The 19,069-nt window shown below is 31.3% G+C and overlaps 1 protein-coding gene across 1 annotated transcript in view; it reads left to right on the forward strand.

Moving 5' to 3' along the window:
- Positions 1-19,069, forward strand: part of sNPF-R (short neuropeptide F receptor) — a 515,234-nt gene that overhangs the window by 416,874 nt on the left and 79,291 nt on the right. The window contains exon 5 of the mRNA XM_075354365.1: positions 15,340-15,516. Within this exon, the coding sequence (XP_075210480.1) occupies positions 15,340-15,516 (177 nt within the window). The remainder of the gene's footprint in view (positions 1-15,339; positions 15,517-19,069) is intronic.

The raw sequence follows: 19,069 nt of genomic DNA on the forward strand, positions 1-19,069 counted from the left end.
TGAAATCGGGGGAAGAGTTCAGAAGATATGGATGTTTAAAGATTCCCCTGTATAGGTGTAGCACTTAGAATAATTCGCAGTATTCACCGAGAACAAGGAAAATTTTATAAGTCCTTGTTTACCAGTTGTGCTGCAAAGTAATCTACATGAAATCACCTGTCCAAAGACTTAGAAAAATTATTTTTCTGTAAGTTATGTAAACCTCTACTTAATGCTTCCTTATGGGAATAAAACTGTTCTATGAAAAAACGGTATTAATCCATGACAAAAACTCACTCATAAAATTTTACAGATACATCCAGAACTCACTAACCAACAATACCTATACCCACAAATCAATAAAAAGCACCAATAACCGTACAAAAATAACTTTAATCGCAGAGCGAAAATACACACGTCAACTTGATGCGGAATCTCCAACTCGACTCCTGTAGATAGTTCTTTATTCTTTCTTATTCCTGTTTAGCCTCTGAGAATTACCATTCAGGTATTACTTCAGAGGATGAATGAGGATGATATGTATGAGTGTAAATGAAGTGTAGTCTTGTACAGTCTCAGTTCAACCATTCCTGAGATGTGTAGTTAATTGAAACCCAACCACCAAAGAACACTGGTATCACAATCTAGTATTCAAATCCATATAAAAGTAACTGCCTTTACTAGGACTTGCATGCTTGAAAACTTGAACTTTTCGATTTCCAAATCAGCTGATGTAGGAACATGCGTTCACCACTAGACCAACCCGGTGAGTTCCTGTAGGTAAACCTGCCAGTACAAATCTACACAAAATACCAAAGAAAAAGTAAAACTATGGAAACCCCTACATCTTTCCATAAATGTAAAAATAAGTATTTATCTGAAACACAAAAATGACCACCAAGAAGGAAAAGATTCAGGATAAGAGAAAGAGTTATAATAACAGAGGTAACTTGAGATGAAATCAATAAATCTACTCAAAATAATATTGTAAAGTCTCTTCAGATAATATATATTAATTACACACCAGTTTTTATGAAACTTGCAGTATCATTTTCAGAATATGAAAAAAGATGGTATTTTTGAAACTGATTTCAAATATGTAAGTGGTTTCTTTCTATCAAGAAGCATTTTTTGTTGCAATAAAAAAGCATTGTGACTATAGTATAACAATATTGTACATGCAATTTCTGCATCCGAAACTTTGCTTTTTTGATTTCCTAGATTACTGTAAGCACATCAGTCTTGAGACTCCAACAGTAGTCAACCAGCATTTTTGGGTTCCATTTCTCCTGTTAGTATGTTTTCTTGGTAATACCATTCTCCATATTTGTCAATCACAGCTCTAAGATTGCTAAGAAAAAATTCAGCTGAGAATCTAAGAACTGGATCTTTAGAAATATTACATCCTAGTTCTTTATAGTTGTTGGAAAGCTTAGTTATAAGTTATTTGCAGTTATCAGCCTTATCCAAGAAGTTTACAAACTTTGTAAAAACTTTCTAATCAGCAACCAAACAGTCATTCAAACTGTCTTCATATTCAATCTCATTCATTAGTTTTCTTATTTGCAGATCAACAAATATACCTTCCTTCATTTTAGCATCACTTCTATTAGGCAACTTGTTTTTTAGAAAGTGAAATTCAGTCCTATCATGAGCCAATACTTTAACAAAGTTTTCCATTAAACCTAGCTTAATGTGTAGTGTCAGAAGGTAAACTTATCATATTTTACCAGTGCTCGACTCACAGTGTTCTTCTTTCCTAGTCATTGTTTCTTTTTAGGACTTTATTTTTAAAATAATGATTCTTCCTAACTGTAATGTCCCTCTCACACAAGATATAACAAAATTTAAATATACCCAAGTTGTAGAAAATACAAATTTTTGGCAACAGTGTTGTCACTTTTAGGTCTCCACAAATTTTTACCATTCTGCATCATAAATGCCAGATTCATATTATCACATTTCTATGTGTAAACTACATATGCTAAAGGGACTGGTGGAATATTATTTCCAACATGAAGAAGGAGTGCTTTAAAATTATGCTTTAAAGAATCTATAAAAAGACACTATAAAAAGACAGGATTGTTCACATGTCCCAAAGCATCTAGTAAAGCATCATTAGAGTAAATTAAGTCTTTGTATTCAAAGAATCAACTCACAGTGTCTGTTGCAGAAAGCACTTATTTTTAATATCATATTGTAAAAATTTCATCTTTTCAGTCATGATGTAAGAATTTCTGCTTTATTCTTGGACAAATTTAGACCATGAACAAGTTCATTTATTTCTGACTGATTAAATGTGGGATCAGTACTCATATTTTCTAAAAATTCTGAGTCTCTCCTTTGTTCATCATCTGATAAACCTGCACAAGCTCCAAAATAAACAGTTTTATATATCTTCATCTAATTTCCATTTGTTTGGTAGTTGTGGACTGTTTTTCACTGATCTTATAGCAGAGAGAATATCGGGATCTTAACTGTTTGTCTAATCTAAGAAGTTATATCTGATATCTTCATACAAAAATAACAGTCTCTGATGGGATCCTTTGGTTCTCTCCAAATCATGAGAACTGCAAACGTCATACGACGTTTGCAAATTGATTACAAGGAAAAATCACTAATTGGTGGAAAATTAGTTGCGTCACTAAATATAACACGCAAAAACGAGTTCACATTTTACTTATAGATGAGATTTTTCTTAGCCAGCATGATACATTGTTTATTTTACATCCAGTCACCAAATCAAAATTAATATACGATGTGCAATGTCTGACTAATACTATGTCACTAATGGGTGACATAATTATATTTACGAAAAAAATATGACATAAATCATGTATATCATTTGTAATTGTTTTAATTAATTCTTAAATAATAATACTTATTTTTTGTGGCTATTTATTACATAAATTATCGTTTATTTAGCAACTTTACTGCTGCAATATAAAAATAATATATTTTTCTTGCGTTGTTTATGCACATGTACTTGCAAAAAATAGGAAGGTAATTATAATAAATCTGTGGCCCATAGGGAAATTCTGACCTCATATTCTTAATCAGCGCCCAAAAATACACAAGATTCAGCAAATATTGGCGATGTAACAAAATCATTGTTGACCATTGTAATCAGATTCAATTAAATCTGCTTAACATCTTACGAAGATTAAAAACTTTATGAAAGGTATTTTCATAGCGAAATCAAAGCACAACGGAAACTGAAGCCTTTCGCGCCTACACATCATTTAATTTGTGCTCAGTTTTGCCATTGTAGTCAATCCTTTTCCATTCATCTTGTACTACGAAAAAATTGTTTAAAATTTAAAAAAAAATTATTTTTATATGTTTATAATAATACAGTGAACACTATTAAAAAAGTTCAGCCATGATTGCAAATGATTTCTTCGGATGCGGTCACTTTGTAGAACATAATCGTATTAACTGAGATAACTGTTACCAGTAATTGCTTTGTAATATTTAAACTGTTAAGGTATGTATACAAATGAGAATTAAGTAAATTATTTATTTCTTTACATAAACATTTTAATTACAAAGTATATTTACTGCATTGGGTTAAAAAAAAAGAAATGTAAAGTACAAAAGTTTATAAATTTTATTTTTTTTTAATGTAATGAACTAAATAATATTTCAACGATGTAAATTTTAATGAAATTTGAAAACCATGTAGATTTACTTCTTCTATATAAATATCCACGACAAGCCGTGTTATGGGTTTCAATGTTATAAAAAGAATAGAGGAAAACTTGATTTCATTTTGAAATAGTCATAATGAGAGATGTTTTTAAAAATCTTTCATACTGGAACCACATATTGCGTCCATTGAATAAAGTGGATTTTATGCTTTCATAAATAATACAATCAAATCACTTATATAAAGATTTTGTTTCGCAATCGTGCTTATGTTATCAAATGCTAATAATGAGCAAAAAGAACTACTCGTTAAGTGATTACTTGTTTTAATAAACGCCGGGTGGAAAAATAGAAAAAAGATCAGATATTGTAGCAGTTGGAGAACGTGAATATTTAGATATTTTAACATGCTTCAATACATATTTAATGGTCTTAGTCGGATAATGAATAAGTCTTCTTACAGAAAATAATTACATAATATCAGTACTGGTATTAATTGCATTTTATAGTCGTTTTCTAGAGGAGATTATCTTAGAGAGTAGTCTTTTTGAAGGAAGTCACTATATTTCATTACACATATAACTATTATTTACTTTTAGCCCCAGTATTTCCAACTGTTAGAGCTACAGTAAATTATTTAAAATTATTCTGCTCAGGTAGCTCAGGGACACTATTGTTGCCACGTAATTGCCTAATTATTTTGGTCTGTTATTTAATTGAATATTGATTAACTGGACGCTTGTGTGTTAATTTCAAATTTAACTCAACTGTACAGTTTATTCATTGATTAAAGTCATTTGGATCTGAAATTGTATTACCATGTTAATTGTCGAAAGTTATTCATGTTATTATTTTTCTTTATTTTTTACAATGTATAAGAGAGAAAAATATCGTAAACATTTATATATATATGTATGTATAATATTAATGATAACGTATTAGAAATATCTCAAGTAAACATTCAGACAAACAGAAATATAATCTACATCCAATACTTACGTTTCATTCATTGTTTCCTGTATGTTTAAAAGCGATTAAAAATGTGTTTCTAAGCTGATGGATCGATTGGTTATGTTTGCCGTATGTTTTACTGTACAAATCGGTTTAAAAAACAGATAACCTACCCTTCATTACATCCGAAATTCATTAGTATTATTGATAAAGGGCCATACTCTCGTTTAATTTATGTTATAAATTGAAAGAAAACTATTCAATTGATTTTTGTAACTCAAAGATTTGACGCAAAAACCTCCCAACATTGATTAGAAATACATTGGTAAATAATAACAATAAATTCCTCTTATTTATTTACGTCAGAATTTCATTTTAAAAGTATGCCATTTGAAATAAAATTATGTTTAATTTAAATAGGAATAAGTTTTTAATGGTGATTATGCAATGCAAAATACGTTTGTTTGATAGTAGTTAAATCCTGTACTTTATGATGGGACGAGGAATGCCGCGACTGTATTGCCGTAACTGGGCATCTCGAGGTGGGGACCATCGTTGGAACGATAACATCGTTCCAACACTGAGACTTCGACACTGAGACGGGGTTTGTGTCGGGAATACTGCAACTGAAATATCGGGAAGCGAGGGGATGAGGGACAGCTCCGTACGGAGCTGCCGTTCGCCCGTGCTTGCACGGGTGGACGACGGCAATGAAGGTCGAGGAGTCTCAAGCCCCTAAGCTAAAAGACTGAGTCCCGGCGGGGCGGTCCCTTCGGGGGTGTTCCCGTTAGAAACGAAGCACAAAGGACCGAGTCCCGGTTGCTGGGTGATGGAAGCCGGGAACGGCATAACCGGGCCTGGCATTTTCCTCGTCCGGCGGCTAGAGGTAAAGGCACTTCCCGGAAACGTTTTCATGCTTAATTAGGGGTCTGGTTCCGGGAGGCCGGGAAAAAATACGGTACTTTTAAACAAAAATGGTGCAGACTGTGATAATGTAGAAGCTGAAATCAATCAACACTAACCATTATCTCATGAATCATTTCTTTTCAGGTAGAATACAAAAATCCATTTTAAATTAATCTTCCAAATATTCAGTCGACCTTATTATCTTCTTATTCATACATGTTAACGTCATACTAGCTAACATTATAAGAAAAATTGTATGATAAAATAAATAAACACTTCAATAATTAGCGTAAAACAGCATTTTATATTTATTTTTTAACCGACTTTAAAAAGGGAGATTACCAATTTGACATTTCTTTTTTTAATGTATGTTACGTAATATCTCCGATGTTAGTAAACCGAAGTTAAGAAGAAATAGTTATTGTTTGTGGCGATTACCTAACCGAAGTCGAAAAAAAATAAATCCAAGAAGTATAAAGGAAATAAAAGCAATTTTCTCGCTACTTAAACAGGTTAGTTGGTTTGTGTGGTTAGAATGGAAAAGAAATAAAGTGGCGATTGGGGAAATGAAGAAAAAGGAGATAAAACGGGAAAACGGCAAATAAAAATTTTCCCAACAAATTGTTTTATAGAGTTATAAAAATTAATGAAAAATAAAACCTGAAAAGTGTTAACCGTATAAATATCAAAATTATTACAATTTTTTTTTCGAATTATTTTTTCGCACACTCTACGTGCTGTGTTCTGTTTACAATTTACGACCTACAGCTTGGACACACTGTAGTGAGAAAGCTGTAATAAGAACAATCTTATTCTTAATGTAGAGCACTTCAATAAAATTCGTAGAATTATGCTGAAAATGAATACTTTTAGCAGTAATACGTAATTCAAAACAAATTTACAAAATTTATATCGGGACTTTATTTACCTAAGTAGTTTTTGTTTTACATAAACATAAGCTTCTGACAGAATTAGTGATGATACTTAAGATTTAAGTACCCAATTGAAATCTTCAATCTGTCAAAAAAGTTTTTGCCTATAATTTGCATTTAAAACATCCACTACCAGTTGAAGTAATTTATGACTACTTAAATTTCCTTTAATCACAGATGTTCCAATGCAGCAAAAGAAAATCAGAATCAAAACTCTTCAATTGATTTGATATTGAAGCGAAGTAATTTGTAGAAAAATAAATAGGACTGTAGCAACTTTTCAATTAAATCCTTTTCCTAATAAATAAGATGTGCTTTTTGCTTAGAAAAATATTATTTTTTTAATTGATTTTCCTACAAATTATGTTGCCATATCTCTGGCAACCTACATTATTTCTTTAAAATTAAATACTGTACACCTGTGAAGTAGTACACCTTCCGTCTCAGCTTATGAACTACTGAATAGTAGATCATTCTGTGGCTTGTATTCTGAGTCAAAATCAGTGGTATTTTTTATTAAAATAATCTGTCCATCTCATCTCATAGTGCAAAAAGTTGTAAATATGTGACTTTAATATTTAATTTGCGCATTTTCTGAAATTAATTTGTCTCTTCTGATGAAAATATTGGGGAAAGAATTGCTAAGAATCTGCATCATTCGCATATAAGATTTTCTTAAAACGTGAAAAAGCTTAACCGGTTAGGATACTGAAAGGAAAAGTTATGCACAGAAAATAAAATGCTGTTAGATAAGATTGTGTTAAACAATTAGCTATATCAACTAGCATTTAGTTAATGTTTAGTTAACCTTTACCATCAAACAAACTGTCAGGTAACTAACTATTAAATATCAGAAGAAATGGAGGATTTATGAATATTTATAGTATAGTTATTAAACAAGAAATTAACATTTTTTTCCAGTTGGGAACTTTCGGATTGGTGAAATGTAAACAGAAAATCATTTTTTTTAAATATGTCGGAACAGGTGATTGATGAGATATATATTAGGAATTGAAATATTAAATTAATATCCAATCCTAATTGTTATAGAAGTAGAAAAATTAACACATGAACCAAAAAGCAAAAATGGATCAGACCAATGCACCTGTTTGTGTTTGCTGTGACTACCAGTGAATATATATATATGAGGATAAAAAATGTCATTATTTATTCATATAAAGCAGACAACAGCAGATTTCTATCTAGTTTTATTTTGAAATTAAAAAAGTTACTATAAAATAGACAAGGACAAGAGAATAAAAACATAACATTAAACTGTATTTAATAATAGATGTCTAAACAACATATTTATTGAAACTCATTGTTGTAGAATAGGTAATGAAATAAAAAATGAAAACTTTTATTTATACGACTAGTCTCATAGATCAAATTGGTATACTTTATAAAACCATTATAATTAGCAATGGAAAATAGCTGTGGATGTATATTATATAATGAGATAAAAATATGGCAAGATCAGACAATGTCTTGTAATTACTCATATGTAGTAAAATAGTGGTAAATATGTATGTACTTAATTTAAAAAAAAATTATCGTATAAAGAAGATTTTCCTGTAAAAATTTTTATAAGGAATTTAGCACTGTCATGATATTTTAAAATTACTTTTACTAGAACTTTTGGTAGGAATGCATTTTATAAGTTTTGCTCCAAAGCTAAAACTAGTTGAGGAGTTGATTTGATATTTAAGAAATGAAGAAGAAAAACCTAAAGACACTTTTCAAGAAAACATAGAAGAATTTAAGTACACAAAACTAGAATTCAAGAAAGAAACTGCAAGGAAATCTGAAAAATATATGTATAAGTGAATCTAGTTTAAGTACACAACTAAAATCAAGAAAGAAACTCTGCGAGGAGATTTCTTCCGGAATAACAATTTTTTTGTCTTCAGTCATTTGACTGGCTTGATGCAGCTCTCCAAGCTTCACTATCTAGTGCTAGTCATTTCATTTTGGTATACCACTACATCCTACATCCCTGACAATTTGTTTCCCAAATGTTGCCTGCCTGCACAATTTTTCCTTCTACCTGTCCCTCCAATATTAAAGCGACTATTCCAGGATGCCTTAATATGTGGCCTGTAAGTTAGTCTCCTCTTTTGATTATATTTTTCAAAATGCTTCTTTCTTCATTGATTTGCCGCAACACCTCTTCATTTGTCATTTTATCCACCCATCTGATTTTTAACATTCTCCTATATCACCACATTTCAAAAACTTCTAATCTTTTCTTCTCAAGTACTCCTATCATCCAAGTTTCACTTCCACATAAAGCTACATTCCAAACATATACTTTCAAAAATCTTTACCTGATGTTTAAATTAATTTTTGGAGTAAACAAATTATATTTCTGACTGAAGGCTTGTTTCGCCTGTGCTGTTCTGCATTTTATGTTGCTCCTGCTTCGTCCATCTTTAGTAATTCTACTTCCCAAATAACAAAATTCCTCTACCACCATAATCATTTCTCCTCCTGTTTTTACATTCAGTGGTCCATATTCGTTATTTCTACTACATTTCATTACTTTCGTTTTGTTCTTGTTTATTTTTATGCAGTAGTTCTTGTGTAGGACATCATCCATGATGTTCATTGTTCTTCCTAAATCTTTTTTACTCTCAGCTATATCATCAGCAAATCGTAACATCTTTATCTTTTCACCTTGTTCTGTTACTCCTAAACTGTTACTTATCTAAATTGTTCTTTAACATCATTAACTGCTAGTTCTATGTAAAGAGTAAAAAGTAACGAGGTTAGGGAACATCATTGTCAGACTCCCTTTCTTATTACGGCTTCTTTTTTATGTTCTTCAATTATTACTGTTGCTATCTGGTTCCTGTAAATGATAGCAATCATTCTTCTATCTCTCTATTTGAATCCTAATTTTTTTAAAATGGTGAACATTTTATTTCAGTCTACGTTATCAAATGCCTTTTCTAGGTATATAAATGCCAAGTATGTTGGTTTGTTTTTCTTTAATCTTCCTTCTACTATTATACTGAACACTAAAATTGATTCACTTGTCCCTATACTTTTCCTGAAACCAAATTGGTCTTCTAACACTTCTTCCGCTCTCCTCTCATTCTTCTGTACAGAATTCAAGTTAAGATTTTTGATGCATGGCTATTTACGCTAATTTTTCTGTATTCTTCACATTTTGTCTGCTCCTGCTTTCTTTGGTATTTTGACTACAACACTCTTTTTGAAGTCTGATGGAAGTTCCTCTTTTTCATTAATATTACACACCAGTTTGTATAATCTATCAATTACTTCGTCACCTGCATTGAGCAGTAATACTAAAGGTATTCCGTCTATTCCAGGAGCCTTTCTGCCATTCAGATCTTTTAATGCTCTCTTAAATTCAGATCTCAGTATTGTTTCTCCCTTTTCATCCTCTTCTTCTTCTAAAACACCATTCTCTAATTCATTCTTCCATATAACTCTTCAATATATTCCACCCACCTGTCGACTTTGCCTTTCGTACTATAAATTGGTGTACCATCTTTGTTTAACACATTATTAGATTTTAATTTATGTACCCCACGATTTTTCCTTAACTTTCCTGTATGCTCCGTCTATTTTACCAATGTTCATTTCTCTTTCCACTTCCGAACACTTTTCTTTAATCCACTTTTCTTTTGCTAGTTTGTACTTCCTCTTTATACTATTTCTTAATTGTCGATAGTTTCTTTTACTTTCTTCATCAACAGCATTCTTATGTTTTCTACGTTCATACATCAGCGGCAATATATCGTCTGAAATCCAAGGTTTTCTGCCAGTTCTCTTTGTTCCGCCTAAGTTTGCTTCTGCTAATTTAAGAATTTCCTTTGTAACATTCTCCCATTCTTCTTCTATATTTTCTACCTTATCTTTTTTACTCAGACCTCTTGCAATGTCCTCCACAAAAATCTTCTTTACCTCCTCTTCCTCAAGCTTCTCTAAATTCCATCAATTCATCTGCCACTAATCCATCTGATACCTTGCAGTATCACCTGACTTTTTCCATGTATATATTCTTCTATTATGATTTTTAAAGTAGGTGTTGGCAATTACTAAATTATACTTCGTATTTTTTAATTTTCTGGTGACCCCCTTCCTTAGTAGTCCCCACCTGGAGATACAAATGGGGGACTAGTTTACCTCCAGAATATTTTACCAAGGAAGGCGCCTCCATCTTTGTTATATGAAAATGCAGAGAGCTATATTTTCTTGACAAAAAAGCAGCTCTAGTTTTCCATTGCTTTCAACTGTGCAGTACTCAGAAGATTGAGTGATGTTGATATGGCCGTTTGTCTTCCTGACCTAAGCCCTTAACAACTACTGAAAGAGCGGCTGCCCTCTTTCAGGAATAATTCTTTAGTCTGGCTGTTATACAGATACCACTCTGATATGGTTGTATCTTTGGTCAAGCTATTCGATCCAGCCTCTTCATCATTGGTAAAGTCTCATAATTTGTACAGAAATACTATAAAGATCTTTAGTGTAGTGGTTTTTACCAGCCTACTGCATCCTGTGGCATTGAAATTTTGGTTTCATCTGTCTTTAGGATGGTTTTCCATTACAAGGGCAAGAGGGTGACCAGCCTTTTGTTGCTCCTTCACCCACCATAAAGGCTGTTGGCATTTGTAAAGAGGAATCTTCTTACCTCGAGAGATGCTTGGTCCCCGTTTTTGTTAGCCACTTACACATACTACTATAAGTAGTATTATTATACTACTATACTGCTACTAGTATGTAGTACTACTTGCATTAGTACTATAAGCAAGCATTGTAGAAATTATTTTTGTAGGAAATTTATGTATTGTATGTACATATTACTTACTATAAGTGGTATGTGTCATCTTTCCCCCCTCCCAAGCACGAGGAGGTGAAGTCCAGAATTTCCCTTCCTCAAAATCAGGACCACCAGGCATTTCCTGATTTCTTCAGTACTTTAGAGAGGGGAATATAAACAAAAATAAGAAGAAAGGTTTAAAAATATCAAGAAATAACCCAACTAAAGACAAATGATATGGTAATTATAAATTTCTAACAAAACAATTATATAAAAAGTTACTTATAAATTAAACAAAATTTATACTAATTAAAGTAAAAGAAAAAAGACAGAAATGGTCGAATCATAACATTAGTGGTGGGGTGTAGGGCCCCAGTTCAAAACTATGCTCTTACTTTTGGATATTTATTACATAAAAATCTAAAATTTATGAGAAGGCAATCTGAAAAGTAAGTACAAAAGAGAAACTAATGAAATTGAATGTATGATGTTAATTTCTCTGTAGTTAATTTATAGAAAAACGAATTACCATTAAAATATAATTTTTAAAATCATTTACTTTTTTATGTATTCTTTACTTAGTAATACATATAAAGTTAATTATTGATGCTTCAGCATAACAAATTTTACATAACAGTTTTAAAAACTTCTTATTTTCTAAAAGTAATATTCTTTTGTTGACAACTATTATGCTGAAGGTAATTTGTAATTCTATTGCATTGTCCCTTGATCACTTCTTGCAGCATGTTCATATGAATTTGATTATACTTCTAGCTCGATTCAAGTGTGTGGAGTGCTGGTTCACAGTTATCCAATTGGGAAGTTTTGGTTAAGTGAAATATGAACAGAAAAAGTTTAAAAAAAATGCTTTTCTAAAAACAGGTGATGAGATTATTATTAGGAATTTAAATATTAATTAGTATCCAGTCCTAAATGTATTAATATTTCATCTTAATTATATTAGGATTGAGATATGTATGACCTGTGTGGAGTGCTGGTTCACTAAATTTTTGAATATTCAAGTACATCCTGAAAAAGGAAACTACTAAAAGTTCAGGTATTCTGGCTGCTGCATGACATTCTCATTTAAAAAAAATTCTGCAAACTGCTTTGGAAACTCATGTGGTGTGGATCATAGTTGAAAGACTATTCTTTGACAAGCAAATTCAGTTCTCAAAAGATAGCTAACATGCCCTGTAGTTGCAATGACAGTTCTTACTCATCATCATTAAAATCATTCTCAACTTCAAAAAACTTCCAGGAATTGAAAGGAAGAGATCATATATTACACAATAAACTTCAGAACTGTGGCTGTGTTCCTCTTTTTTTTTGAAGAAAATTAACAGAAGCTTAGTTTGTTAACTCAAAATGATAAATGAAAATTAGATTCTCACTGATTAATAAATTTTTTACGTGGTTCTTTTCTTTAGTTAATCAATTTTAAAAGTGTGCAGCAAAAAGAACTATTTTCCTCAGAATATGTTCTGTAGAAAAAGGTATATACTTCTGACCTTAGTCTAACTTGAATTTTGTACAATTTAAGTGTAGATTTTTAGATAAAACCTTCTAAATTCTGGCTTCATACAGAGTGGAATGTATAGAGCAGCATGGACTCTGTTCAGTGGTTCCTCTTACTAACTTCATGTTCTCAGATGTCATCATATAGTTATCTGGCCTGAAGCAGCTACATTTTATCATGTAAATCTCTATTCTCCTTTATTCCAAAATACATTTTTAGAAACCCAGTATATATTACTGGTAGAGAGTTCCCTTTTCATTTTAAGCTTCTATAAATTTTACTCTTTTCTATTTCTTTGTTTTCCATGAAAATGCAAACAATGCTTTAAACAATCCTTCTCTTCTCATTGTATGTCCCATACAGCTCACTCCTATTCTGAATTTTTTCTGATTAAGCTTGTACTGTCAATCATTCTCCTTATTACTTCTTCATTCTTCACTTTAGCCGCACATTTAATCACATATCACATGTATAATCTCCTCCATTTCCACATTTCTCATGCCTGCAGCTTTTCATTTTCTATCGTAGGTAAATAAGAATAGTAGAAAATAAATGAAAAGAATCATGCATTCAATAAAAAGAAACTTTAATATAATTATAAAACCATGTAAAATCACACACAGCCATGATCTGTTAATGAAAAGTTAAAGTTGAATGACATGTAATAAAGAAAGAAGAGGTTTGTGATTTGCCATCTTTATACTCAGTAATGGACTTATAATCATTACTAACAGATGGGTTAAAGAATAATTTGCATTTGAAATCAGTAATTTGTAGTGATAAAACAAAAAATACCTGATAAAAATTTCATTACCTGTGAATGATGTTACATTATTCAATTCATTTGAAATTTAATGAGTTCCAAGTGGATGTTTGAATACTTTATGTTGGGTAAATGTATTTAACCCTCTGAACAATCAATCTATTGACAATATTATCAAAGTTCAAGTTAGATTGCTTGTTAGTTACCTGACCTGCCTGATTTGCAGTAATCCAGAAACACAGGCAGTTCCTCTGTCATACCCTCTCAATGACTGCAATTGAAATCTATATGTTCAACAAAATCTATAAAAATTGCAAATATCATGCCTGTCAGGTCTCTAAAATTAAAGTCTAAACTTGACTTCTATTTTTGAAATAACCAATTTAAGAAATGATTTCCTTTCACCGAATTGCCTCAAACTTTATCATGAATTCAAAAATATTACTGGAAAGCTTCTTGACATACCAAGAAATACCAGGCTTTAAACTTTGACTCTACCAATCAAGTTAAAGTATACTATTATTACTTATCATTATGATTTAGATGTTAACAATATGCATCAACAGTTGCAGGTTGTCAAGGTAAACGTTAAGATCATTGGGAAAAGTGTCAGGAGTGAGATAAAAATTCATTACTAAGAGGTTCTCTACATCATTTCATTCAGTTTCATCCTATTCCCATTTTAAACAAAATAAGATTTATCAAATATTCTTTCAGAATAATAAGACAGTCAAAGCTGTACATGCCAAAAATTCATTAGCTTTAATGTATAGCCTTAGTAATTTTTTACCATTCTTTTAAAAAATCTTCATTGATCAGTTCATTAGAAATCATATGAATGGTCCTCATCTGTAGACATATCAGATCTTAAGAGAATATCTTTTTAAATAAGCCTGCTACTTGTTCCACAGGCTTCAAAACAAACACTGTACTAATGCGTATGTAATCTAATTTTTTGTTTTCCTGACCTTTCAAATTCTCTTTCATCTATAGAAATATGTAATGATCTGTACCAGTTTGGGTACTTACTATTTCATTATTTACAATATAGAGTAATCCTTAATCAAAGCATCCACTTCTGTAGAGTCTATGCCTACCAGAAAACTACTAGAAAGTATTCTTCTTTTCATTGACCGTCTTTCTGGCTGCTATACGAATTTCCTTGATTCTACTGTGATCCAATGCATTGAAGATCTTACAGGTAACTTTCCTAATCATGTTTTTTTTTGGACTCCACAACAGGGTTCTTGGTAGTAAAAAGTTGAACACATGGAACCATGGGAGCCTTCTTTGTTCTCTTCCAGCATTTCTTCAACTATTGCCCATTAATGAATTACTATTGTTCCCACGAACAAGACTTTCATCAGATGGAGATGCTTCATAAATAGTGTTGTATACAATAACTGAAATACATTAGCTGTAAGAGAGTGCAGCTTGGCATTCTCAACTTTCAAATGTTCATAATGCTCCAGTATATCTCAAAAATTGTGAATTAAAATTTCTACCTATGTTGACAGTTTTTCAATAATATTATCTAATGTAACAGTATTAGTATTTTCTAATTCATTTACATGAATTTTTAAATTTAACACAAAATTTTGCATCATTTTTTCTCCTAGCATAAGATAAATTCATCATTAACTAAATTACATATATACCATTAATTGGTTTTAAGCTATAGTTTTTAGTTTTGTTAGACAATATTGAATTTCTACATTATTAATATTTTATTCATAATAGCTAATGGATTAAATTTCATTCATTATCTAATACTGCCGCTTATCATTTTTCTTTGCATAAAATATTTTTTACCTGTTAGTTCAATATTTTCTTTTTTTTTGTTAATGCATAGGTTCTTCCATGTTTTGATTCAACCCGTGGTGCAGGTGGCCCAGGTACTGGAAGATTAGGGAACTGGCGATCAGAGAGAACATGTAATGGTCAAGAAACATGCCAAGAGACCTTACTGCCAACATCTGTAGTATTACCTGGAAAACCTGGTGATTCTCCTCCTCCTGTACCCGAATTTGTAAGTATTAAACTACCAATTTTTTTTTGTTTATAAATCTTAAGAACTGTAAATCTTATGTTTGTAATCTTATGTCTTATAAAACTTGTTAGAAACATATTTCAGAAATATATTTTAAATAGATTCTTGTTAAGCTTATAAACATAATTTGAGTAATCATATATTCCTTCTATATTACTTGAAATAATATATAAGCAATAAAAATACATTTATAAGTTTCTTTTTTGTATTTTAATATATCTCAAATCATATTTATAGTCAGTTTGTTATGTAAAAATCTAAAGTAAATTTCATCAAAATCACAGGTGTAAAGAAGTTCCCTGAAATAGTTTCCCTTGAGTAGGGTAATAATTGATGACCATGATTGCCGAGTCATTGGCAAACGATGCAATAGTGGTATCGTCTCTTAACAGGAATGTCCACAGAGAAGACAGAGTAGAGGATAGCCCCCCCCCCCCAACACTGTGCCCTGGGGAACATCCGAGTTAATATCAAAGAAATATCCTTATTTTTAATCTGGAAAAAGTGATCTTCCAAGTTATGACCAAATTTCCAGATAGAATGGTTGAGGTAGACACGTTTTTAATTTGTATACAAAACCAGGTAGCCAGACCTTATCAAACAAGGACTTCTCATGCGCTGACTTTCCTGGCTTACAGATCATTACCATTTGGGATAACTTTCATTCTGACTAGTGGCATGTTGTTCGAATGATACCATTAAACAGCTGAGTCATATAAATTACAGACTTAGATGAGATCATAGCGAGCATTTTGTTGGTTATAAAGTCAAAGTCAGATGTTTTATATGAGTTTCACTCCTTTTCAATCACTTTTAGCACCTGACTAAGGTAAATAAGAAGTGCTTAATCGGAAGACTCATCGCATCTGGGCTCCCTAAGAAGTTCATAATATCTCCTTCAGTGGCGCCTTGGATGTTAAGTGGTTGAAAAACCGGCCACATGTCGGTCTTTGAAATAACGGTCATTGAAATTTCCTCATGGTCTTTCACAAAGTATAGCAGTCCCTTTTTGAAAGTGAAAGATTAATGAGATAATTTCACTCCTCCTTGAAACACTTTAGCAGCGAACAGCTCTGTTTAAAGACGCCATTCCTCTGATCTCCTGTAGGACTGCTATCTCCTCTTCAGACCTCTCTTCTTTGAAATGAAGTCCATTACTTCTTGTGGATAGTCCGTTTCATCTTGCCACTCATACTTATCTTCAGGCGTTGAGCGCCGGGTTATCTCCTGCAATTCCGAGGGCAGGTCGCATAGTCTATATCAACCGAACATTTCAACTCAGTGGGTACGACCAGTTCATCCTCGACCTAGTTGCTTGCAAACTCATTGGTACCCCTCGTCGTTCTCGGATTACGCAGCACCGGAATCTTTTGCCATGATGGAAATCCTGATTGGGAATTTGAGTCATCAAAGATCCGCTATCCGAGTCATTCAGATTGCTACAAACATGGTGTCGAATGAAACACGTTTATGTCGGAATAACTTCCTAGGAGCTCTATCCGAATTTGTAAAGATCCAAGTTTTCTACCAGATGAGTTAGTTCCATCAGTAGTAAATTAATTGGTATTAAATCGATCAGGTGACAGTTATATCCATATTTACGTTTTGATATGTTATAGGTGTAACCACAAGCTAAGTAAAAACTAAAAACATAAAAACTAATCAAATTTAATATTAATAATATAATACCACTCCAAACCAATTATAATCTTCCAGAAATAAACTGTATTGTTTATAAATACTCATAAGAGAAAAATGTAACTAAATATTAATCAGATATTCAGTTTACTGATATAATGTAAAAGATATAGTGCACACAGATATTCAGGGTAATCTGTATATCTGTAAAATGTATACATATTACTTTTTTTGACGTTTAATAGAAATATGTGTACAGTACAAATACATCTAAAGCAATAAAAAGTTAATGCTATTTCAATAAAGGTGATCAAATGTTTAACAACCTGTTTTTACATAAATTATTTTACATTTAAATAAATATTAACTATTAGGTTATTTGAATGTGTAATTTTTTTATTTTATTGCTTTCTGTTATTAATCATTAAAAGAATAATTCTAATAATAATCCGTTTCTTGGAAAGTACTTACAGTTTATTTTTCATTCAGCATGAACAATTACAAGTTTAACGTTTTCTACGGAAATAAATAGTAATTACGAGGTTATACTGACGTAATATAAAATCGATTCCACTCCTATACTACGCTGAAAATGCTTATGTATGTATAGCACTAATTGCTTATTACGTACAACGAATTAAACAAAATAATTCACAAACTTTCGAGGGTATTGTGATGCAAAGGAAGTAAAAAATTTGTTTCTAGACGTTACTAATTTTAACTATTACAGTTTGCCGAAACCTTACAATGTTACCGCAGATTAGAATACATTAAATATCATCTGTGATTATTTTCACTCTACAAACGTTTGAACACTATAATAAAAGGAAACAGCGTGTTTAATTTATTATTTAGTAATAAAATAACTATTTATTATGTTTTAAAGTAACAATGATATAGAATTGGTAACATGAAATATTAATATTACATTTTGTATATATTTCAACATTAAATACAACTGTAAAATAAAAGTTATTCAGACTTTAATCACAAGAATAACATTTACGGAACCAATAAAAATAAAATAGAGACAATTTTTCTTATTCACTTAAAAAAATCTATACGTATAATAAAATTACAATTAGTGTCGTTTCTGGGCGCGCATCTTGCAGACTACTTACTGGACACGTTTTAATAAAACTTTACGGATTTATACCTTACAGGCTTGGTCATTATCTCCAATCGAAATTATCACGCATTCTTAAGGGAGGTTACAATATTCATTACAGGAAAAAAAAATGTTTACTTCGATATTTTGTGTTCAATCTATGTACTATAACCAATCTAATCTAATCTATGTTCAATCTAATCATAACCAAATTTGTAAAATATTTAATATTCTAAATATTTTATTATTATTTAAATTAGATTAAATTAGCACATTTAGCTAGATTTTATGGATTTTTATTGTTTATTTTGGCAGTCGATAATGGATTAAAAACAGTTAAAAAGAAATATGGTTAGGATTGGTCATATCAAAACTTGTTTCAAACAATCAAGAAAAATAAGGAACTTTTCTTACTATTCAAAGTCTGTTAACAGAGTGAGAGTATCTCAGTCCTCTGAAACAACTAAAGTGAGAACGAGGAAAACGTTGGAGAAAAGATAGCTTTTCAGGCATTAATTGTTATTTACCAGTACTATTCTCACATCCATGAAGATATCGAGCAGTGGGGTCAAACGGGTGGAGTCCCTGTTTTTTGATAAAAAACCTTCCAAATTTGCAACATTAAACGAATTTTCTGAATATCTTTATTCTAAGTGCCAAATTACTTGGCTCTGCTTCAAATTCGAGAAGCAAAGAACATGAATTTAACTCTGGTTTTACATACGGTATAAAAGTCACCAGAATTGTCTTACATTTTTAATTAAATTTATAAATTATGGAACTAAT

Source organism: Lycorma delicatula, chromosome 1 (assembly GCF_047948215.1).
Source record: "Lycorma delicatula isolate Av1 chromosome 1, ASM4794821v1, whole genome shotgun sequence".
Taxonomy (NCBI): domain Eukaryota; kingdom Metazoa; phylum Arthropoda; class Insecta; order Hemiptera; family Fulgoridae; genus Lycorma; species Lycorma delicatula.